We start from the raw sequence: 25452 nt of genomic DNA, 5'->3' as shown, positions 1-25452 counted from the left end.
AGCACAGTGGTCACAGCCACCCAGAGCATCCACTGCAGCATCTCCCTGCTGAGCTCCTCTGCCCCCTTCCCCTCATAGCAGAACAGCTGTGCAAGCAATGGACAAAATCCAAACAGTGCTCTGAATGTGAAGCACCTTTCTCAAGCCAAGCAGAAAGTAAAAAATGCCCAATCTGCCCCCAACCACCCACCCCCATCTCAGTTAGGACATGGGGCTCTGAGCGGACAGGCATATTGGTGCCTTTCCACCAGTTATCCTTGATTCCACCAAAGAAAAACCCCACTAGAAGAGCGAGAGCAGAACCAGGAGGGAGGCTTGGAGGACAAGGAGACCTTCCTCCAGTTGACCCAGAAGGTAAGTCCTGAGGCATAAAGAAGCATAAAGATGAGACTGTTTCTGGGCTACTGGTTCCCTCTCCCGCTGCCCCCAGTGGAAAGAAGCAGGGCACCTACACAGCTCTTCTTCTGCACACAGTGAACCAGAGGATTCTTGTGATCATCTGGGTTAAGTTCTGCAAAACCCAGAGACTCTGGAACCCGAAAAAGCAAAAGCAAGTGTTTCCTTCTTAAGGCAGCAGTTACCAAAAAAGTAGGGTGAAAATCAGGGGCTAAATCCCTTCTCCTTTGCCTTCTCGCCCGAGGGTGTGTTTGCTGGGGTTTATCTCCTTCACAGGTTATGCACTATGAGCTAGGGGGTGCTTCATACCAGTGGCAGATTAGCCACTGGGCCAACGGGAAACCTACCTATGGGCCCCAGCCAAATGGAGGGCTCAGGAAATGGATGCCCTTGCGTGCTGACTCACTCTGCCCGGCGCTCCTGCCGGGGTCGGGGTGTGGGGGCTTGCCCCACTCCGCTTGCCCACCTGGCACTCCTGCCAGGGATCGGGGTTGGGGCGCGGGGGTTTCTCCCACCTGCCCGGCACTCCTGTCCCCATGCCCTGACTCTACTCACCCTCAGCAGGAGCCCTGGATGAGCAGAGTGGGGCAAGCCCCCGTGCCCTGACCCTGCTCCCCCTGACATGAGCGGTGGGTGGGCGTGAGAAGCCCTTGCACCCCGATCCTGCTCCCCGGGAGGAGCGTCAGATGGGGACAGAATGGACTGCAGGAGGAAGGGATGGGGAGAGCCCCCACTTGCTGTGACCCAGGGCCCCACAAAACTGTAATCCGCCTCTGACACATACCCAAGCTAGAATGAGTATAAGCTGCAGTGTAGCTCAGTAGCACGGGTAGCAGCAGTTGAGGCACAGCTGAGCCCTGTTGAGAACCAACCCACCTGAAATCAGAGGGTATGTACTCAGCATAGCTCAGCTGTGCCTCCACTGCTGCTATCCATCCTACTGAGCTACACTGCTGTTTATACTTGCATATGTTCAATGAGAGCTAACACGAATATATGTACACAAGCAGGGGAATCATACCCCTGGCTCATAGTGTAGATGGAGTGCTGTGTAACATTGCCCCTCCCCACTCTGCAGCATGTCCAGGCATGCAAAGAAGCCTGTGCTCCCTGTGCAGCCCTGTCTTAGCCTGCAGCCTAATGGAAATTGTGCCTGTATGGCTTTCAGCCAAAGGCCCTCGCTGTGCCAGGGAACTGAGCTCAAATTTGAGGCAGCATCAGAATGGGAATTTTGCCTTCTGATCATCAAACATAAACCCTTGATCTGCCTGGGAAAGGGGCTCTCTCTCCACCCCTCCCCGCACCACAGGAGACTCCACATTAAAGCCTTGAGCTCTTCAAGAAGTCCGTGACCAGTACAGAGGCATTTGAGGATTCCACTACCCTTGGGGCTGCATTTTCATGGGATTACAGAGTGGTAAATGAGAAATCCCTTCCCATGTTCAAAGTGCTCTTGATTTCCTGTGTAAGGATCCAGGTGATATTAGGTTGCTCTTGCAGCACTTACTTGGGTGCTGTCTAGCTTGGGGAGCAGGCAAGCAGCCTTTCAGGTGCCAGGGGATAGCTTGCAACTTTTTTCACAATTGAGGCATGTTTACCACTACCCCTCGTCTATAGTGTGCTCCCTAGACCAGGATGAATAGTGTGCTACCTCCATCTTGTAAACAGCCAAGGGGAAGTGTACCACACATGCAACAACAAAAAACAAACAAACAAACAAAAAAAACCCTACAAACTGTTCCATGATGGCCAGCAAGGAACTTACAAATAAAATATCTTTCTTTTCAAGCATTATTGCGATACGTGTTTTCTCTTTCCATTGAGGCAAATGAGGACACCTCATTAAACCAAATGTTAAACTAAAATGTTTAGATAGATAGATAGATTTGGGGAGCCTAAGGTTGGTGCAGCAGACATAGGTCACACCTTCAGAAGCGGATTTCATTCCAAGACCCTTATACCATAGGACATCACTGCTTATACCATAGGACACACTGCACAGCAATTTAAAAGCTTCATCTATAACTGTCCAGACCAAAGTTTTTTCATACATTTAGTAGGAAAACCTACTTCATGGTAAACAAGAGGCTCATTTTCTAGGGGCATGGTCCTTGCTTGGAGTAAGATGTCTCGGGTCCTGTGTTGGGCAAACAATTGATGTGATTTGTGACCAGCAATGGATTCTAACTTGGTGGCTGCAAGGATTTCACGTTATACCCAGGAATAGTCATTACTCATTCTAAATGGTAATGAGCTATTGGGAGAAACATTAGAGAAATTAGTAGCTGAGACTGAAAACAAGTGTCAATCCTCATTATCAAAGCCAGAACAGAAATCTACAGGTTGCTACTAACACCAAGGGTATCCAAGAAGGGACTGTTACCCTGGCAGGGGAAGCTTCTGCTCCAGATTTTTTCCAAGGAAATCTACATGAATTTTCCTCCAAGCCATCAAAATCCTACACATGAAAAAGACTCTCCCTTATGATCCACCCTCTGCACCCAGAGTTTTAAGTGGATGTAGTAGTCACTGCAAGGCAAAGCTCGCAGGCCACAACACGCAGTGCCAGAGCCCAGACTCTTGATTGCCAAGCAATCACTTGAATCACTTGATGATTACCTGTTCTGTTCATTTCCTTTTCTCTGGTGCACCTGACATTGGCCACTGTTGGAAGACAGGATACTGGGCTAGATGGACCTTTGGTCTGACCCAGTCTGGCTGTTCTTATGTTCTTAAGCCTATGGCTTTGCAGTAACACCAGGAAAAAACTCACTGATTTCCTTGACAAACAGAATTTACCTGGGAATGGAGATAGACCCTTCAGTGGCAAAGATCTACCCATCACTAGACAGAAGATCCAGGGCCTGATATCCATGCTGGACAAATGCATGAGGCCAACCACAGCTCAGTGTCACTGGGCCTTCTGATCTTGCACATATGGGTCTCCCAGTGGCGAGGTCACATATCAGACCTTTCTTCTGAGAGTATGGGCCCATTCCCTCAAGCTAAGGCAAGACCAAGTCCAGGGGTGCTGAATCCCTTAGGGTGCTGGAAGGTCTCAGAGAACATCCACAGGAATTTTCCCATATCCTTTCTAGGGCTGCAGGTTGTTACAACAGACACCAGTTGGAAGGGATGGGGAACACTTCTGGGACCCAGAATAGTGTAGGGTAACTGAAGATCTGGGGAAAGGGACTCCCACATCAAGTTCTTGGAGCTCAGAGCTCTCCAACTAGTGAGATTGCAGAACTACCTAGCATTCAATCACTTTTTGGACCAACCAGACAACATGACCACAGTTGCGTACAGGAACAACCAAGGGAGAACAAGGAGTGTAGCTCTAAATGCAGAAGCAATGGAGACAATAGAATGGACAGACAAGACATCACCTTCCCTGAAGGCAATACCCATAAAAGGAAAGCTGAACCAAAAAGCAGATTGGCTCAGTAGACACAAAGTCAACTACTCTGAATGATGCCTGAACAAGGGACGTCTTCACTCTGATCTCGCATATGTTTGGTCTCCCCTAACTTGACCTGTTTGACAATTACAGCAATGCAAAATGGCAGAAATTCTTCACCTGAGAAGCAAACCCTAAGTGCATAGGATGGATGCTCTGTCGCAGAGATGGCCACAAGGCCTGCAATATGCATTCCTACCATTCTCTCTCCTAGGGAAGGTGTTCCAAAAGGTAAGGTGAGAAGGGTGACAACCCTAACTCTTTACCATCCAAGGAGACCCTGGTTTTCTGATCTGATAGAACTGAGGCTGTAGCCACCATTCCAGCTTTAGACAAGACCAGACCTCTTTCTTCCAAGGCTCCTTTCTCCATCCAGACCCAGGTCACCTTTAACTGACAGCCTGTCTATTGAAAGAGACGTATTAGCCACACTCGGCCTATCTTCCAAAGTAATCAGGACTCTGCTCTCATTCAGGAGAGTTTTTCCACACAGTAAACATACTTGTCCATGTAGACCAAGTTCAGTTTGTTGTGTCAAGAGTGCAGCACATATCCAAGGGATCCTGGGATTCCAGCCACTTACGACTTCCTTCAGAAAGGTGCAGATAAGGGCCTTTTGCCCAGCAGGGTAGTTCACCAGGTATCAGCCATAAGTCATGTACTATTAGTAGGATCCTCAGGCTCCTTGGCAGAACCCTCAGGAATCCAGATTTTTCAGAGCAATCAGACTGCCCAGACCAGCGGTCAGACCAATCTTCCCTCAGTTGGACCTACCACTGGTGTTGAAAGCCCTAACAGTACATCCCTTTGAGCCTCTGATTTCCTTCACTCTGCCCATGGGCACAGCACCTGACTGTGAAGCAGTGGCACACCCCAGATGGCAGAAGCACACTAAAGACATATATCAAGTGTAAAGAATCCACAAGGAGATGGGTCTCCTTTTTCATTTCCTTTCATCCCCAGGTGCCAAGGGCTTAGAGTATCTAAGCTATCCGTTACTAGATGGATTGGACTATGCATCGCTGAGGCACACAAGCCATCCAACAGCCCTGGTCCTAAAGGAATCAAGGTGCATTCTTCAGAATACTTGGCAATCTCATGGGCCAAAAGAGCATGTCCCCCCATGAGATCTGCAGAGCAGTCACATAGCTAGTGCCTCTGTCAGGCACTATAAGGTAGTCTTTCTGTTTCTGTTGAGGCCTTCTTTGTCAGGAAAGTGCTACAGACAGTGGTCCAGACATAATCTTGCCATTCGAGCAGTTCAAAAAGATTTTTTTCCCTATTTCTTATGTTCACTTTTCTGTCCCTTCCTAATCCTGTTCACTGTTTGCTACTTCCCATGCATATCAGAATTGTGGGGGATGCTGGGCTGCAGAATGAAAGATTTTCTTACCCAGTAATTTCCTTTCTGCTATCAGGTTCTCCCACAATTCTACCCATCCTGGACGGCTTCACAGCCCAGGCTCAGCATTCTGTTTGGATACTTACCAAGAGGCAGTGGCCTACGGCACATAATTAATTAGTTGGCACTGAAGTTAGTGTTACAAATAATTTTCTAAGAGCTGTTTCACAGCTTAGAAATGCATCATCTGATAGCAAGCAGAAGGGGGTGTGATTAGCACCACAGTTGCCAACTTTCATGTGGTAAATAAGCACCCCAACTTTCACAATAAGCCAAAAATCAAGCTAATCCCATTTCAAAACAAGGCCAAACAAGCCAATGCCTAAGAACCCCAACACTCTATGTGATTAGATCCTCCCAGCGTGCAGTCTGGGACTGTGGTGGGCCTGCTGTCCACCCCGACTCTCTTCCCCTCTTACCCCTGCTTGCCCCTGCTTACTGGGAGCTGGTCAAAGAAAAGAAGCAACAAGCTACAAGCCAAACAAGCAACAAGTTACAAGCCAAAAACTATCCAACAGGCAACTCACAAGCCAATTAAGCCAAAAACAAGCCAAATTTCTGCGTTTTTTTCCGTGGGTTTGGCATGTATGGCTAGCACAGGCTCTGCTGCAGCTTTGAACTGCCTCTGGAAATGGGAGACAGGAAGGGAATAAACCATACATATCAGAATTCTGGGAGACACTCCTAGCAGAAAGTAGATTATCAAGTAAGAAATTTTCTGTTTGTTCCCTAGTTTTCAGCCAGGAAGCTGAAACATAAAGTCCCTTTTATAGTGACTAGCAATAAATCTGCTTAGTAAATGGACTATCTCCAATTGCTGCAGGATAACAGTGCTGGTGATTATCCCAAACCCCAACTTCTTACTGATGCTGCTGCTTGAAGAAAGGAAGGAAGAGAATTTAAAAGGGTAAAAACTACCCCTTTTAACCCAAGGGCCTAACCAAAAATTCAGGGTGGTTCCAGTTAGGAAGAGAAATTGGCGATAGAGATTTCTTTGATGCAGTTTTGTTTATTTGCAAAGAATGCACAAACTTCTGTGTCTTCGAACGCAGAAGGACTCAAATAGCGGGAAACAGTTTATTTTTCTCACAGCACTGAGAACACTTTTTCCATCCTGTACCCCAACCCATAAACCTCTCCTCAGATTTCTTCCAGGGTCAGCCACCGTACTTTCAGCTGCTCCTTCAAGCTGTCTTTTTCATTTTGTTGTATATTTTGCCTTTCCATGAACACACACATACACACACCTTCACCTAAAACAATACTATGCAAATACTCCTGGGCAGGGTCACACACTCCTTCTATCTTTGGGGGGGGGAGGAAGGAGCGGGGCATATTCTTACAGTTATGTTAAATGAAGGGTGAGTTCACACCTACCAACCTCAATGAGGTTTTCACTCAACCCAAAACAATATTTCACTGAGCTCATAACCACTATGAAGAAGGTGGCAAATGCCATAATTTTCGAAGCCATGCACCCAGTCTCTAAAAATAAAATAGGCCAATGAAAAAGGTTATCCTAAAGTCACCCCCAAATCCTTGGTCTCCTGCTTGGCTAAAAAGTTATTAAAATAATGGTATTGTGCATTTCCACCCAGAGTTCTGGATGATTTCGTTGGTGTTGGTCCTGCTTTGAGAGTGTTGGACTAGATGACCTCCTGAGGTCTCTTCCAACCCTAATCTTCTATGAGTCTATGATTCTCAAAGCATTTAATAAGCATTAATGAATGAAGCCTCAAGCACCTGTATGATGTATAGAAAAGTGATAATCCCATTATATAGAATTATACTAATGGTGAAACTGATGCACAGAAAAGCCAGTGGCTTCCACAGGTCACACAACAAGAACCTCATGCTCCTGACCAGTGTTCCCTTTAATTTTTTTTCTGCCTGCAGAATGACAGGCTAACTAAGTGTAAGTTTAAAGCTTTTGAGTGCAGCCCCTTCATCTCCCCCATTCACATGGTCTCTCAACTCTCCTTTCCTCATTTGTCTTCATTCACTGCTTCCCACTCTCCCCACTTACTCCCTCTCTCTCCCTTAAACTCAATCCAACTACTCTCATTTATGTAACCCACAAAGCTTCTGGGTGTGGGGTTCTATCCCAGCTAGTGGCACTGAGACCACTTAGAGATTAATGAGTCTGCTCTACAGCCTTAATTAACAGCCAGTTGGCTTTTAGCTCATATGATAGAGGCTCATAGACTAAGCTCCAGAGGCCCAGGTTCAATCCCGACAAATGGGGTCTATTGGTGTTATTCTTTCTCTTTACTCTGCTCTTTCCCATAGGTGCTCTCCTCATTCACTATTTTCTGTTTATTCATTCCCTCTCACTCATTCCCTCATCTCTTCTTTTGTCTGTCTCTCATTGTCTGTCTCTCCATCCAATTTGCTTTCCCCATTCTCTCTCCCTTTTCATTCCCATCCTCCCTCATCTCACCCCCTTTCTCCTTCTCTCTTCCTTCCTCCCTTTCATCCTTCGAAGTCAGTAACTGCTGCAGCCATCCCTTGCCCCCCACACCACCCCAAAATCAAATAGCACCACTACCTCCCCATCACTTATTTGTGGAACTCTTTCTGCTGCTAATGTTTCTGCTACTCTCCTGGGCACCATCAGACCTGAGATATAGGGAAGGGACCTGCATTCTTCACTCCTGCTCAAACCTACAGTGAGTGTTGCCTTCAAAATCTCCCATTGCCACCCTCAGGCCTGAGGAGGGGGAAGTCAAGTCTGAATTTTTAAGTCCCTCTCCTGCCTGTCAGGAGCAGCAGCACTAGCAGACTCAGAAGAAGAGGGAATCCCAGAACCCCCTCCTCTCATCCAGAAGTTAGATGCCTCCTGGTAAAGAATTACCCCTGAAGCAGACACTTATCAATGTGTGGTGCCTACCAAGAGAGAGAGTGCAGCCACACATGCACCTTTCAAGGAATCTTGCTCCTGAATCTCATTCCTGTGTTTTAACAACCAGACTATCCCTAAATTGGCTAACAGAAAGAAAGAATTGGATTGTGACCATGTGTAAGTGAACATAATTATATTCCAGGATGCCTAACAGTCAACAAAAATCATTTTGTCATGAACACTATTAGTATTTTGTCCAATACTGTATATAATATAAACTATACAGTGATTTCCAAGTGTTATCTTCCCAATTAGCATGATGCAGCATTCAACTTTGCATTATAAATTCTGGTAACTGGCAACAATCGTGTGTCCCAGAAATAGAGGCAACCAGAAATATTAGCTACAGTGGTGTTGCAAGAATACAGTCAGGAAGATAACATGTCACCACTTGTATTGTCCTCCAAAAAGATTAAATGAGCACATATGGTTCTTCTAGTAACTGTGTACACCAGGGATATTGACAGCAGCTGTATCTAATCACTTTGAATGTTATTGCAGCTGTTACCTGCCCAACTCCTCCCCAGATCTCTAATGGAAGGTTGGAAGGAACAAATTTTGACTGGGGATTTAGTATTAGCTATGTCTGCTCCCCAGGCTATGAACTATCCTTTCCTGCTGTTTTGACCTGTGTTGGGAATGGAACTTGGAGTGGCGAGGTACCTCAGTGCTTACGTAAGTATTTGTTTGAATCTTATATTTTATCCTAATTATTTTTCCTCGCTCACCTCTCGCTTCTCGGTCACTTTTCGGCTACTTGTCGCATGTTCTCCAGTTGCTCGTCAGGTTTATTTGGAAAATAAAATCACTTGTACTTACACTAGTAAAAGGAGGAATCCCAGAACCTCCAATCTGCTACAAATGTAGGGTATTTTATATGCACATTTTTCCATCCCAGAGAAATATAAGGCTTCTATGAATTACCATGTCTCATTTCCTTAGTTACCCATGTGAAAGAGAGTTAGTGGGCATCCAACAATAGCATGTTGCTGGGGAAAGGCTTGTGAAAAATTTCAAATGAATGACGGAGTTTCCACATGAACTTTTTCTGCAAAAATTATCTAGCTCCCAATAATACCAGTTCCTTGTGAGAGAATTAAAGATTTTTTTCCCCTGAGAATTTGAGACTTTACTCATCAAATAACCACTCAGAAGAAACTCACCCAGCATGCATGCAGCCAGTTATTCAATGCTATGCCATGGACAGAAGAAAATCCTTGCAGGTGATAAGCTAAAAGCCTTAAGACTTTGATTTAGAATATATTATTATTGGCAGATATATATTCTATTTAATAAATGTCTATTAATGTTTGACTTTCAGATTCCTGCTTAAACTGCTTTCCATGTTTAATGTAGTTACTGTATTTTTATTGTAGTTCTAGTTAGCCACACTAACTTTCTAGTGATCTCACTCAATACCCAAGTTTTCAATTGTAGTTAAGTAAGATGAAGTAAGAAGCTGCCACTCCTAAAATCTGTTTCTCTTTGGACAACTTCTTTTGCTCCCTCCAAGAGCACGGAAGACCCTATAAGTAACAGGTGTTATGAGGTTCTGTTGTGCGGGCAGAGGGCTGTCATACTCTGCAGTTGTTTTCTGCAGGGCACCTTGTATGCTGATTTAATATAGGATTTGGGGATAGAGTAGAGCTGTGGATGTGGAGGGTTTTGTAGCTGGTGGAATCACCAGACACACAGTACATCTCCAAGCTATTTCCTCTGCCTCTCTCAGAGGGATTCTAATCAGCCACCAAAGCTAGTTCAACCATTAGACTGCAGTCAGTACTAGCAAAGATTGGCTATGTGACCTCTCCATCATGTTGGGCAGATTCCATTCTTTCCTCGCTCCCACAAAACTCCCATTTATTTGGCTATGTATAAGAGCCAGACATGAGATTTGGAGTAACCGTTCAGCTAAGCTCAGGTACTTTAGTGTAAGTCTTATTTTAATACCTTTTAGCAAATGCTGAATGCTTTCTATATGTCACATCATTTTCCATAGCAAAGTTTTGTGGTGACCCTGGAGTACCTGCTCAAGGGAAAAGAGAAGGCAAGAGCTTCATCTACCAGTCAGAAGTCTCTTTCAGCTGCAATCCTCCATTTGTTTTGGTTGGGTCCAGTACTAGGATATGCCAAGCAGATGGAACTTGGAGTGGTTCTTCTCCTCGATGTATAGGTAAGATGAGATCGTGTTACTGAGATCTATTGGATTCTGCTCTTTGGTTCTCCCACTGCTAATCCTGTCAGTTTGTGTTTGAGAACTTTGATTTATTGTGTTGTATTATTCTACGCTGTCTGTGAAATATGACCATTTTAACCATGATGCTTCTTCTGATCCTGTTCTCCACATGATTAAATTAAATATATTTGTTGACACACAGATTTTTTTCACTACAAAAATACCTTATGTTGTGTTTATTTTAATTTTTTTAGAACCCACTCGCACATCCTGTGAAAACCCTGGAATTCCATGGCATGGATCACAAAACAATACATTTGGCTACCAGGTAGGGTGTGTTAAGTTGTTTTTATAGTACACAATAGTTCAGAAGTTCTCAGACTATGATCCAGGAACCACTGGTGATTAAAGACCTTGCCTATGGTCTGTTAAGAATGAGATGCTCATATGGTGTTGGTTATCCTTATTTCCAGCTTCCGATTTGCATTAAAATCAGCAACAACCCCTTTAAATACCTTTCCAGTACTAAATTCTATGCAAACAATTGTTATAGTTGCCAAACAGATGTTATGTGATCATAAATGGGAGGGAAAGTGTTCCACATACTCTGGAACTGGAAGGCAGGTAGTCTATGTGTTAATCCCTGTATTAAAATGTGGTCTACATGATGAAACATTTGGAAGCCCATATACTCCATTTGACACACTGTGATTTGGACCCTGCAGTGCTAGTGTGTACGTTGATTTTGGCAGGAGAGGTCATTTTCTTAATAAAAAAAATAAAAGCAATATCCAAGTTATTCATCTATCCAAGGCCTTGTCTACACTGGCAAGTTTCTGTGCAGTAAAGCAGCTTTCTGTGGTGTAACTCCTGAGGTGTGTACACTGCCAAGCCACTTAGTGCGCAGAAACTGTGTAGTTGTAGCGCTGTAAAAAAAACACCCCGACAAGAGGCGTACAGCTTTCTGTGCCAGGGCTATAGCACCGTGGTGCCAGTGTAGACACCCTGGTCGATTACTGTGCTGCAATTGGCCTCCAGAAGGTGTCCTACAATGCCTGTTCTTGCCTCTCTGGTCATCACTTTGAACTCAACTGTGAGCCCCACCCCTTTAATTCCTTGGGAATTTTGAAAGTCCCTTTCCTGTTTTCTCGGTGACACATGCAGTGGTTTCAGCGCAATCTTTCCAGGTGACCATGCCTGCTTCAAGCACCAGGTGATCCCTTGCTTGGAGCAATGCCGTGTTGCTGGACCTCATCAGCATTTGGGGAGAGGAAGCTGTCCAGTCCCAGCTGCACTCCAGCCGTAGGCATTATGATACCTACGGACAGATTTCACGATGCATGACAGAAAGGGGCCATGCCTGAGACACAATGCAGTGCAAGGTCAAAGTGAACGCCTGCAGAATGCCTACCACAAGGTGCGGGCAACAAACCGCCACCCCAGTGCTGCACCCACGAGCTGCTGGTTCTACAAAGAGCTGGACGCGATACTTGGTGGTGACCCCACCTCCACTGCAAAGGCCACTGTGGATACTTCAGTAGCTCACGTACCAATTGAGAATGGACCGAGCCAGGAGGAGGAAATCTTGGACAAGAATGTGGAGAGAGAGGGTCACCCAGAGGCAGAGGATGACTTGGAAATCAGAGATGCATGCAGCTAGGAGCTCTTCTCTATCCCGGAGGAGGCTAGCCAGTCACAGCAGTCGGATCTTGGCGAATTTGAAAAGGAGAGGAGGCCCCTGGTAAGTGGGTTTGATTTTGAGAATCACTGAAGTGAGTTGTTGGGGGCAGGAGGGTTGCAGAAAGCAGGCTTGTGACTGTATGATGTGTATACCACAACATGCGGTGGAACAGGGTGTTTAATGGCCTTGCACACTTCCGTCAACACGAGTCCAACGGTCAACTTTCCCGCTCTGAACTGGTTAGCGAACGATTGGTAGCAGTCTGGAGTAGCCAGCTTCCACAGTGCAATCGCCATGCGCTTCTCCAACAAGAGGGCAGCTCTCATGGTCATGTTCTTGTGCCACAGGGCTAGGGGGAGCTCATCACACAGTCCCATGAATGTGGCTTTCCTCATCCGAAAGTTCTGCAGCCACTGCTCATCATCCCAGATGTGCATGACGATGTGATCCAACCACTCAGTGCTTGTTTCCTGAGCCCAAAAGCGGCGTTCCACTGTGGTCAGCACCTCCATGAATGCCACAAGCAATCTTGTGTCATAGGTACTGTGCGTGGCGAGATCAATGTCAAACTCCTCTTGCCTTTGTAGTTTAAGGAGTAACTCCACTGCCCCTTGTGATGTGTTAGTGAGAGCAAGGAGCATATTGGTCAACAGTGCAGGATCCATTCCTGCAGACCGAAGAGACAGAGTGCACAGTACACAAACCATTGAAAGATGGCGCCAAATGTGGCCTGAAGCACAGGGATTGCTGGAATGTGAACCAATGCATCACGAGGCATTGGGACAGGACCCAGGATGCCCCATGACCCCCTCCACCTTCCCACAACTCTTAGCAGCAGAAGAGGAAGAGATGATCTGTGGGATATCTGCCCAGAGTGCACTGCTCCAAATACCAATGCAAGTGCTGCAAATGTGAACACACTATTGTGCAGGCAGCTGACAGTGTGAACACACAACAGTGGTTTCCCTTCAGCGCTCTCTGGATGGCGATGTAACTCTGTCAGTGTAAACATACCCTTACTTTTACTCATATCGAGGAAATACTAATATAGCATCAAAACCTGCAATTGAAGATGTTACTCGTTTTTAATCATGCAAAATTGTCATTGATTTCAGTGGGATATTTCCTAGGTAAGGATCGAGTAAACTGAGTAAGGATGTCAGGATTTGGCCCATGTTTTGCTAATAATACGATAAAACAGTTATAGTCAAGCCAATTTTCCTCTTGCTCACACCAAAATATATCAGGAGAGATGCCAGTGTAAAATTAATGTAAGCGAACAGAGAATCAGAGAATCAGTCTCATCATTCTTAAAAGAATACAGTACTCTCACAGATCTTGGAAGTAAATACTCATCAGCAACTACACACCACATAACAAAAACACTAACCCAGGAACCTATTCGTGCAACAAAGCCCAATGCCAACTCTGTCCACATATCTATTCAAGTGACACCATCACTGGACCTAATCACATCAGCCACGCCATCAGGGGCTCGTTCACCTGCACATCTACCAATGTGATATATGCCATCATGTGCCAGCAATGCCCCTCTGCCATGTACATTGACCAAACCAGACAGTCTCTACGCAAAAGAATAAACGGACACAAATCTGATATCAGAAATCATAACACTCAAAAACCAGTAGGAGAACACTTCAACCTCTCTGGCCACTCAGTAACAGACCTGAAGGTGGCAATTTTACAACAGAAAGACTTCAAAAACAGACTCCAAGGAGAAACTGCTGAGCTTGAATTGATTTGCAAATTAGATATAATTAACTCTGGCTTGAACAGAGACTGGGAATGGCTGAGTCATTAGACTACTTGAATCTATTTCCTTATGATAACTATCCTTACATCTCTTGTCAACTGTCTGTAATTGACCATCTTGATTATCACTACAAAAGTTTTTTTTTCCTGCTGATAATAGGTCATCTTAATTAATTAGCCTCTTAGAGCTGGGATGGCATCTTGTCTGTATGTATATATATATATACTCTTATTATATGTTCCATTCTATGCATCCAATGAAGTGGGCTGTAGCCCACGAAAGCTTATGCTCAAATAAATTTGTTAGTCTCTAAGGTGCCACAAGTACTCCTGTTCTTTTTACAGATACAGACTAACACAGCTGCTACTCCGAAACAGTACATAGAGAGAATTCATACGTCCTTTTGAGACACCAAAATGCTACATTAGAAAGTGCTTATTATATTGCTTAGGCATTGAGTCATTGCAATTGCTATTTTCTGTAATTTTGTTGTCAAATTCCCTAGGGTCATTTGTCTGACATGTTAAACATTTGTCTTACATTCTGACAAGCCAGTCTGATCCCTCTAGTTTTTTGTTTCTTTTTTGTTTTTGTTTTTGTTTGTTTTTCCCTTGGTGAATGGAAGCATCATTAGTATCCAGCATACAACTCTTCAAATAAACAGGCAAAATGTCAACTGATATATAATTTCTAAAACAAATGTAGCTATTGGCAGGATTTACAACTTTGATCCCCAAAATTCTAAGGTTAGTGCCTTGCAGATTAATACAGCAATGCGGTAAATGCACTTCAGCAGCAATTATTTTGTATACTGTATGGCCTTCCAAACTACTTCACTTAACCAGCAGCTTATCCTCAAGCTCCCATATAAAGGAGTTGGTACTGTTTAGAAACCAAATGTTTAAACATCAATTTCTGTCACACTCTAGGTGTGATTGCATAGTTAGCACAGTGCAATATACTGCTGTCATTGTCACAGCAGGTCGGGGAGCAGTGATTAGTACTCTCTTTCTTTCCCTGTAGGAATTGCAGCACTCCTTCTTCTGCTTAAGGGGAAAGGTCAAGAGCTAGCTCCTTTCTCTGATGCTTAGGGGAAGGAAAAACCAAGATAACACTTCCTTGGCCACTCTGGATAGACATAGGGGAAAGATAAAGAAGAAACAAAATCTAAATCCAAAACGCAACAGACCAGATCTTGGCAGAAAGACAATCAACACCTAGCACCATATGTAGTAATATGTAGGAAGATTTTATGGAGAATTTGAGAGACAAAGTGGGTGAAGTAATATATTTTATTGGACCAACTTCTGTTGGTGAAACAAGCTTTCAAGCTACACAGAGCTTTTCTTCACATACCTTGTCTTTCTAATGTCCTGGGACCTAGACACTACAACAACACTGCACACATTTATGGAGGATTAGGCAGAACAGTTTGAAGTTTTAGCAAGTGAATAATGAAGAGTTTTTGTCAGATAAAGTTCTGCTTCTAAAATAGTAGATGTTCCTCATAATTTGTACATATACAGTGTCACCAGTTAACATTAGTAGAACCAAGTTGCATACTACTTTGTGTAGCTTCTAATTAAGATCTCACAAACACAGAGAAGTTCAGGTCTGAGGCTGACAGTAAAACCCCAACCTAGATCACACTCAACCCTCTGGTTGTTGGCTGTCAGATTACATAGGATGAACATGGCATGGCCCCTTGGCAATACTAATCCAAGGTATGGGTTGCCACAGTGCCAATTTCTTCCTAGCTATCCACTTCCCTACCTGGCCAGTCCTCTTCTGTCACTAGAACTCCAAGCTCAGGCTCTTTTGAGCTGGCTACATAGAGAATTATCCAGCCCTGACCTCCCCACTTTGCTGTTACTTGCCTGTTTTCCCAAGCCTCAAAGACAGCATCTTTGCGCAGTGGGGGTCTCTTCTAGATCACAGCACACATGCTACCATCACATCACAATGTAATGATGCTAGTTGGAGTTTTCCAGAGAAAAGATTAGGAAGAAACTGAGTAAGGGTGTCAGTATTTGGCCCTTGCATATTAAGTTAAGCAGATGTCCATCAAAAATGATAGCTCAGCCCTACTTCAGATACCAGCCACAGAATGTAAATAAATGGTATCATCTGGTATAATTGGGATGTGTCCCTGAATTTAGGATATTATCATTCATTCCAATATTTTGTTATGTAGCAAATCTATCCTGAACACAATATATTATATCAAGCAGATTTTACAAAGACAAAATACCTTTGTCTCAGTATATAGCAACTTCATCTGTAAGCTTGAAAAATAAATTGCTTCTTTGAAATGAACTGTGGGGTTGGAATATTTGTTCAGATATATTGCTAGTAACATAGGAAATAGTTTATAGCACGTTGACCATAAGCCATTACAGCACACCATACTGCTGAAATGAAACAAGGATTTATTTAGAACAATCTGTCTTGCATGCAAGGCTCTGTAGTTGTGTTTTTTCCAATTTAGGTTTTTGTGGAAATTCAGCAAGTTTCCTGCACGTTAAAGCTTGAAGGGAGCCAAAGTGCAAACTGTATTTAGAAAGAAAAATAGCCACATTACACCCCTAGTATTAGCTCTTGGGTCTGTTTTGTGATGCTTCATATGATATTCAATATGAAGATAAGGGAAAACCTTGTAAACTTTCTTCTTCTGTGAATTTAGTGCTTATAAAGCTATAATAGTGATAGCACAGTAGAATGGAAGCCTGTTTATTTCAAGATAATTGCTATATAGTATGGACAACCATGTACAAACCCCCAAGTTTGCTCCCACCACTATGCCCCAATCTTAATCTGGAACAGTGAAATAATTGTTCATTCTCAGTCTAATCATCCTTTAACTTCCAACAAGGATGCAAATTGTGTGAGGTTATGTGATGTGCACACATATTCACAGGGAACTAAGACTACAAACTTATTTCACAGAGGCCAACAATTTTGTTTATTTAGTAGCAAACACTTTTATACCTATAGCACTGGACTGGATTAATATCAGTGATATAGTGGTGAAAGTGTCCATGTCACATTACCAATACCCTGAGCCACCCAGTTTTTCTGAAAGAGCCTTTATGATTACATAGGTTTTCAGCTAGGATTTAGCAAGGGTGTCAAGAGGTGCATTTTATTTCACTTCCAAAAGAATGGCCAAATGTTAGTTGAGCAAAAGAACTGATACAGCAGAGGCACTGGGGAATGCACACCAGCCATCCCTCATATGCAGGCATACTTGCCTTCCAAAAACATAACCTTTTATTGCTTTTGTTTGTTAAAAAAAGTACAGATTACTACAATAAATAGCAGCTGCTTAGTATGAAAAGACTGCTTTAAGTCCTTTTATGGTCAAAATAATGACTCGTGACACCAAAGATGCACTTTCTTACTCAATAGATCTCCTTCCTGAATGTCATATCTAGTAGTTAGTGATGAAAATAAGATTTTCCCACATTTTAGTTCCATTCAACTAAGAGAGGATAGAGTGAGATGGCTTCTGCTCTAGTTTGCACATGATTGTGAAGAATGGTTAACTCTGTTCTAAGTGGCAAATCTTTATTACTGATGCAGACAAGCAAGCAAGAAAGAACGGAGCTTCACTCTAGTTTGCAGGGGTGGCTGGTAGAGAAAACATTTTTACTTGTAAAGTGAGGAACCATGAGTTTTGAACAGGTTATTATTAGATCCCTTCGTCAGCCAATGAATGGATACTGGACATCTCATTAATGTCCCTGTCGTGAGTCAGTGTGGCTCCCCAGCGCCCCTGAGGGGGAAGAGCCCATCTGGAGGCCGCAGTGGGCGGAGCCAGGGAGCGCTGAGCCCGCCCCTTCCGGGGTCAGGTGGCAACCCAGAAGTATAAAGGCTGGCCCTCAGAACTCAGTCAGGCCCCAGCCGCCGAAGAGACCAGACGTCTCCAGCCTAGCTCGGGGCTGGGAAACCTCTGCAGCCGAGGGCGGCCGCTGGGAGCCACTGGGCCTGCCCTGCACCCGCTACCCAGAGGAGCCGCCGAGCCTGCCCTGCGCCTGCTATCCAGAGGAACCGCCAGGCCCGCCCTGCGCCCTCTACCTGGAGGAGTTGCCGGACCTACTGAACGATGCCTAGCCGGACGAACCCATGGTCCAAGATCCCCCCAGGTAGGCCCAGAGGGGGAGTGTGGAAGTAGCCCGGGGGCAGCTGACCCCGGTCTGGGTGCAGCATTGCCGGAGCCTATGTCAGTGTGTTGCGGCCAGGATCCCCACTGACTAAGCAGCGGGCCTTCTGCCGCTGCTAGGGCCCCGGGCTGGGAAGCAGTGGAGTGGGAGGGCCTGCGTCCCCCCTGCCACCCAACCCGAGTCTCCCCCTCTCCCAGGCCTGTTGAAGCTTAGTTTATATTGTTGCTCAGCCCTGACTGAGGGCCTGAGCTCTGACATAACATTGGTGTCCACCCAAAGCTTGGGTCGGGTTTATCGTGTCTCTCAGAACAGCGAGGACCGACGAGGAACCCAGCCGCCGGACAGAGGGCCCAGCCCCGGTGTGTAGTGAGTCGGTGTGGCTCCCCGGCGCCTGGAAAGGGTCGACCCCCTGGCAAAACTCTTGTACACGTGATACCAGAAGTGGGGATACTGATCCCTGGGCCCTGTGAGAAGGGCCTGACGGGAGAATTCTCCCTCCCCTCCCAAGAACCATGGAGATGGAGCGACTGTTTCAACTGCTGGCTGAGAGCCAGGAGCGCCAGCAGGCCGCCCACGTTCAGCAGCAGCAGCAGGCAGCTGCCCATCTCAAACAGCAACAACAGCAGGCCGCAGCCCAGCTACAGCAGCAGCAGCAGTAGCAGCATGCCGCTCAACTCCAACAGCAGCAGCAGCTCATTCAGCAGCTGGGGGACCTTGTGACCACAGAGTCGCCCCCCCGTGGACCTGCGGCCAGGGGACGGGGCTGGGTCGCCCCGCACAGCCGTCCCGGTCCGACTAACCAAGATGGGTCCTGATGATGACCCTGAGGCGTTCTTGGTTACGTTCGAATGGGTGGAGCTGGTCGTGGGGTGGCCCCAGGTTCAATGGGCTACCCTTCTGGCCCCCTACCTCAGAGGGACTGCCCAAACGGCATAACAAGGGCTGGTGACGGAAGATGCAAGGGATTACAGCCGGGTGAAGGCCGCAATCGTGGATGCATTAGACGTCAGCCCAGAGACGTTTTGGCAGCAGTTCTGGAGCCAAAGGTACTCCACGGGAACCCGACCCAGGCTGGTGGCCCAAGCCCTGAAGGAGGCGTGTAGGCGGTGGCTACAGCCAGAAATGAGGACAGTGGAGGAGGTTACAGAACAAGCCGTCCTCGAACAATTTGTACACGTCCTCCCGATGCGAGGACGGGTCTGGGTGCTCTGCCATCGGCCGGCAATGTTAGCTGCGGCCGTCGCATTAATGGAGGACTTCCTCATGGCCAAATCGCCAGTGGGACCCGGCCTCCGAGTTCAGAACCCCGGACCAGAGTGCCTGAACACTGAACGGAGAGGGGACGCCCCGACCGGACCACGGAATCTGGGCCGCGGGCAAGAGGCCCGCCCAGGACCTCGGCTCAGACGCCCAGAACCTCCCCCTTGGACCAGGCCGTTCACCCCCATGCCGAGTGTCACAAGGGTTCTCCTAAGCCCCCCTAGGACTCCGAGGGGAGCCCCCTCCCACGGCGGCCGTCCTGAACTCGGGCCCTGCTTCCATTGTGGGAAGTCGGGACACTTGCAACGGGACTGTACGGACATGGACTGTAGCTTCGGCCAGGTCTGCACAGGGGACACCAGGGTTCGGCTACCACAGGCCCCCAAGATCACGGTCCCGGTAGTTGTCGGTGACCACTCCACCCAGGCCTTGATCGACTCAGGCTGCGGCCAGGCGTTAGGACCCCAGGTGGACCCCCACTTGGGGACAATCCACCTGCAATGCATCCATGGGGAGGTACGGCCATACCCTAGTGCCTGGATACGGTTCACAGTCGCTGGCGTCACCCACCGAATCATAGTGGGCTTAGCCCCCCGACTGGTGTACTGGTGATCCTGGGGCGGGACTGGCCCACCTTTGAGGAGATCCTCTGGTCCACCCCAGCCCTGGAGGGGGGGTCCCAGGGGGTACTACTGGAAGAGGAGCCCGAGGACCCAGAACCCAAGGCAGGAACCGGAGAGGCCAACGACCCCTGGCCTGGGCCCGAGGTTGAGCCCCTCCTCCATACCAATTTCTGCCGTGACCAGAGAGCTGACCCCAGCCTTAGTGGGACCTATGAACAACTAGCAGCCGTCGACAGGACTATCATCGACCCCCAGCGGGCGCCCAGCGTCCCCATTTCGAATTACGCCGGGACCGTCTTTATCGGGTAGACCGTGACGCCCGTACGAAGGAGCCCCAAACGCAGCTACTGGTACCGAGGTGTCACCGGCGCGCCGTGATGAAGTTGGCGCACGACATCCCGGCGGCTGGGCATCTGGGCCAGGAGAAGACCCTTGCCCGAATTTTAACCGGGTTCTTCTGGCCCGGTGTTCACCAGGAGGTGAGGAACTATTGTAGCTCCTGCCCGGAGTGCCAGGTAGCCGCTCTGCAAAGGGTCCCCCGGGTCCCCCTTGTCCCCATGCCTATAGTGGAAACACCATTCGAACGGGTGGCCATGGACCTGGTGGGACCCCTCCCAAAGAGTGCGTCGGGGTTCCAGTATGTCCTGGTTATCGTGGACTACGCCACCCGTTTCCCGGAGGCCATTCCCTTGCGGAGCACCACCGCCCGGACCATCGCCGGAAAACTGGTGAAGGTCTTTGCGCAGGTGGGGTTTCCCCGAGAAATCCTCACGGACCAAGACACTAACTTCACCTCCTGCCTGCTGCAGCAGGTTTGCAAGCTCCTGGGATCAAACAATTACGGACTTCCATCTACCACCCGCAGACAGATGGGTTGGTGGAACGATTTAATCGGACTCTCAAAAAAATGTTGCGAAAATTCCCCCCCGGAGGAACTATGCTGATGGGATCAGTTGCTCCCTCCCCGCTGTTAGCTATCCGCGAGGTACCCCAGTCCTCAACCAAGTTCTCCCTGTTTGAACTGCTGTACGGGCGCCGTCCGCAGGGCCTGTTGGACTTAATGCGTGAAACGTGGGAGCAATCTCCCCTCTCCAACTCAGGGCCTCCTGCACTACGTCCTCCAGCTGCAGGAATACGTTGCTCAGGCTGGGGCCCTGGCCCGTGAAAACTTAAAAGCTGCCCAGAACCGTCAGGAACGGACTTATAACCGGGAGGCGCAGGTGCGTGACTTTGAACCCAGTGATCGGGTGCTGCTCCTCCTGCTCTCAAGCGAGTCGAAGCTACTGGCCTGTTGGCAGGGGCCCTATGAGGTAGCTCGGAAGATGGGGCGCGTCACTTACAAGATCCGCCAGCCCGACCGACGCAAGAAGACGCAGCGGTACCATGTAAACCTGTTGAAACCATGGCGGGAGCGGGAGGGCCTGCTGATTAATTCCTACCCGCCAGAGCCAGAGTTCGGGCCCCACGCACGCCAGATCGAGGACCCCCCGGCCCCCCTTCTTGGCGCCATCCTTATGGAGGAGCAGCGCCAGCAGACCAAATGTCTTCTGCAGGCCTTCCCAAGCACCTTCACGGCCCAACCCGGGTACACGACCGTGGTCTGTCACTCGGTCCAGACCGAGCCAGGGAAGGTAATCCGTGAGACGACCAGACCCTTGCCATACCAGATGCATCAGGAGGTGGAAGAAGAAGTACAGGCCATGCTGGCCTTAGGAGTCATCGAGCCATCACAGAGTGAGTGGCGTAGCCCGGTGGTCTTGATGCCCAAGCCTGACGGCACCCGACACTTTTGTATAGACTTCCGACGGGTGAACGCCATCTCATGGTTCGACGCCTATCCGATGCCCCGGGTGGATGAGTTGCTGGGCCGCCTAGGTGAGGCCCAGTTCATCACCACCCTCGACCTCAGTAAGGGGTATTGGCAGATGCCGCTCGATGACCCCTCTAAGGAAAAGACCGCATTCACCACCCCACGGGACTGTATCAGTTCACCCTGATGCCTTTTGGCCTCCATGGGGCCCCGGCGACGTTCCAGCGACGAATGGATGGCCTTCTGCAGCCCCATCATGACTATGCGGCCGCCTACCTGGATGATGTCATGATCTATAGCCGGCACTGGGAAGACCACCTGGAACGGGTGTCAGCGGTCCTGAGAGCTCTGTGGCAGGCGGGACTGACAGCCAACCCAAAGAAATGCCACATCGGATGGCAGAAAACCACATACTTGGGGTACACCAAAGGGGGAGGATGAGTGAAGCCTCTCGTCGGGAAAGTACAAGCCCTGGCAGCCTGCCTGACCCCCACCACGAAACGCCAAGTCCAACAGTTCCTGGGACTCGTCGGGTACTATCGACGCTTCATTCCCCAGTTTGCATCCATCGCGGCTCCCTTAACCGGACTGTTGACAAAGAACAGCCCCCAGCAGGAACAGTGGTCCCCAGAGTGTGAAAACGCTTTCCGGACACTCCAGACGTGTCTTTGCCAGGAGCCGGTCCTATACAGCCCTGACTTCCACAGGGGGTTCATCCTGCAGGCGGATGCCTCAGTGGTAAGGCTGGGGGCTGTCCTATCCCAAGAAATTGATGGAGAGGACCACCCGGTTCTATAACTGAGCCGAAAGTTGTTCCCCCATGAAAAAAACTATGCCGTGGTCGAGAAAGAGTCACTTGCCATAAAATGGGCCTGTGACGCCCTACGATACTACCTCCTTGGGGCAGCGTTCTTGCTAGTCACAGGCCATGCCCCCCTCTGATGGTTGATGAGAATGAAACTGCTACTGCAGTGGTATCTGGCCTTGCAACCCTACGCGTTTACCATCCAGCATAGGGCGGGCAAGGAACATGCAAACGCAGACTTCCTGTCCCGCCTTGGGGGGACAGAGGGGTCTGGCCCCGAAGAACAGGAGCCAGACTTGAGGGAGGGTGTATGTAGTGAGTCAGTGTGGCTCCCCCGCACCCCCAAGGGAGAAGAGCCCATCCGGAGGCTGCAGTGGGCAGAGCCAGGGAGCGCTGAGCCCGCCCCTCCCGGGGTCAGGCGGCGACCCGGAAGTATAAAGGCTGGCCCTCAGAACTCAGTCAGGCCCCAGCCGCTGAAGAGACCAGACGTCTCCTGCCTAGCTCGGGGCTGGGAAACCTCTGAAGCCCGGGGCAGCTGCCGGGCCTGCCCTGCACCCGCTACCCAGAGGAGCCGCTGGGCCCACCCAGCGCCCTCTACCCGGAGGAGTTGCCAGACCTACCGAACGACGCCTGGCTGGACGAACCCATGGTCCAGGATCCCCCCTGAGGCCGACACCGGCCCCAAGGTAGGCCCAGAGGGGGAGTGTGGAAGTAGCACGGGGGCAGCCGACCCCAGTCTGGCTGCAGCATTGCCGGAGCCTATGTCAGTGCGTTGCGGCCAGGATCCCCACTGACTAAGCAGCGGGCCTTCTGCTGCTGCTAGGGCCCCGGGCTGGGACACAGTGGAGTGGGAGGGCCTGCGTCCTCCCTGCCACCCAACCCGTGGGTGGCAGTCTCCCCCTCTCCCAGGCCTGTTGAGGCTTAGTTTATATTGTTGCTCAGCCCTGACTGAGGGCCTGAGTGCCTGCCCCAGCGTTTGTGGCCCCGCCCTGACCTAGGGCCTGGGCCTAAATACTTTATATTGTTGCTCAGCCCTGACTGAGGGCCTGAGTGCCTGCCCCAGTGTTTGTTGCCCCGCCCTGACCTAGGGCCTGGGCCTAAATACTTTATATTGTTGCTCAGCCCTGACTGAGGGCCTGAGACCTAACATAACATTATTGTCGGGCTTATCGTGTCTCTCAGGACAGGAAGGACCGACGAGGAACCCGGCCGCCGGACAGGGGGCCCAGCCACGGTTTGTAGTGAGTCGGTGTGGCTCCCCGGTGCCCGGAAAGGGTCGAGCCCCCGGCAAAACTCTTGTACAGTCCCATTCATCTGGTCTGATCACCAAGAACTGCAAGCAAAACTTGCAGTGTGAGCTGAGACTGTGGTATGAGCAAGACACACATTAGACTCTATGTCAGTGGTGGGCAACCTGCACCACACATACGGCCCATCAGGGTAATCTGATTGCGGGCCGCAAGACATTTTGCTGATGTTGACCGTCCACAGGCCTGGCCCCCCACAGCTTCACCGTGGTTTGCAGTTCCCAGCCAGCACGTCCCTGCGGCCCAACACTTCCTGCAGCTTCCATTGGCCAGGAACGGCAATCTGCAGCCACTGGGAACTGCGGGGGGCCATGCCTGGGGATGGTCAACATCAGCAAAATGTCTCACGGCCCACAATCAGATTACCCTGCTGAACCGCATGTGGCTCGCGGGTCGCAGGTTTCCCACCACTGCCTCTATGTCCTTTAGCCAGTTTAGAGTGAATGATCTCCCACTGGAAGTTCCTTACATTATTAAGTCCTCTCTACAACATATTGTAACATAAGGATCATTAGAAGGAATGATATGACACCAGATTGTCCAAAAAACCAACAAACTTTAACGCAGCCGTCACCCATATGCAGCAGTACTTGCTTTAGCTACCTCCCCTACAGCTGGAAACCCACCACCCCACACTTTGTTTCAGTTCCTATTCCTCTGCATCTGACTCTAGCCACATCCACCTACAACCCATTTTTGGGGGGGAAGGGAAAACCCATTACAATGTCTGGTGTAATCTGGCAACTGGATGACCAAGAATAAAGATGGGTAGAATCACACTTAAAAAAAATAGTTCTTTCTTTTCCAGCACTCATAAAGATTCAGATAGAACTCTCAGCAAATGCTTTGGTCAGTTTTTACTTTATCTGAACTGGTTTTACCATGACTAACCAAAATGTCTGCTACTCTTAGTGAAGTGAATTTACTACAATCTCAGATAGAAGTGTATGTTTTTCAGTAACAATTGTGCACATAGCTCATGCCTCCCATTTTGAAAATGATTTTTCAGTACACATGATTATGGTTGGGAATGGTTAATATTTATACCCCTTCTTCTGAGATGAGCATTACCCCTCTGCTGAGTAGTAACAGATATCCAGGGCTTTGCAGCTTGATTTCCCAGTGGAGAAGAAATCAGTGATGCAGAGTCTGGGTATAAAATTAGCCCCATAGTGCAGTTTAAAGTAGAAAAGGAGAACAATGCAGAAATATTTTCATGTGTTGCTACTGTATCAGGATACAAAAATGTGAGTTGTTTTAGCATATTTAGTGGAAAAAATGTTTATGGAAATTTTGTGAATGTTATAAACAGCATTTTTGCACAATATTTATGTTAGCAGTTTGAGCATTTTAATTTCATACTCTTGGATCAGGGATTTGTGGCATAGAAAGGCTGATGCTTCTAGATGGTGGGCAAAGTGTTGCTGCAACATGAGGAGATTGTATTAGAATCATAGAATCATCATAGAATATCAGGGTTGGAAGGGACCTCAGGAGGTCATCTAGTCCAACCTCCCGACAGATTTTTACCCTACTTCCCTAAATGGCCCCCTCAAGTATTGAACTCACAACCATGGGTTTAGTAGGCCAATGCTCAAACCACTGAGCTATCCCTCCACCCCATTGTAGAATGGATTGGTGGGCTGGAGAATATGGGGGCTAGTACTTTTGATGGGGGACAGTGCTGTGGAGC

At 48.2% G+C, this 25452-nt stretch overlaps 1 protein-coding gene across 1 annotated transcript in view; it reads left to right on the top strand.

Moving 5' to 3' along the window:
* CSMD3 (CUB and Sushi multiple domains 3) overlaps positions 1–25452 on the top strand; it is a 1107808-nt gene that overhangs the window by 1044814 nt on the left and 37542 nt on the right. Inside the window, exons 52-54 of the mRNA XM_034759587.1 lie at positions 8662–8835; positions 10160–10333; positions 10591–10664. Coding sequence (XP_034615478.1) covers positions 8662–8835; positions 10160–10333; positions 10591–10664 — 422 coding nt within the window. The remainder of the gene's footprint in view (positions 1–8661; positions 8836–10159; positions 10334–10590; positions 10665–25452) is intronic.

This window comes from Trachemys scripta, chromosome 2 (genome assembly GCF_013100865.1).
Source record: "Trachemys scripta elegans isolate TJP31775 chromosome 2, CAS_Tse_1.0, whole genome shotgun sequence".
Lineage (NCBI taxonomy): Eukaryota > Metazoa > Chordata > Testudines > Emydidae > Trachemys > Trachemys scripta.
Note: the sequence above shows the minus strand (reverse complement) of the source record. Positions and strands in the feature narration are given on the sequence as shown.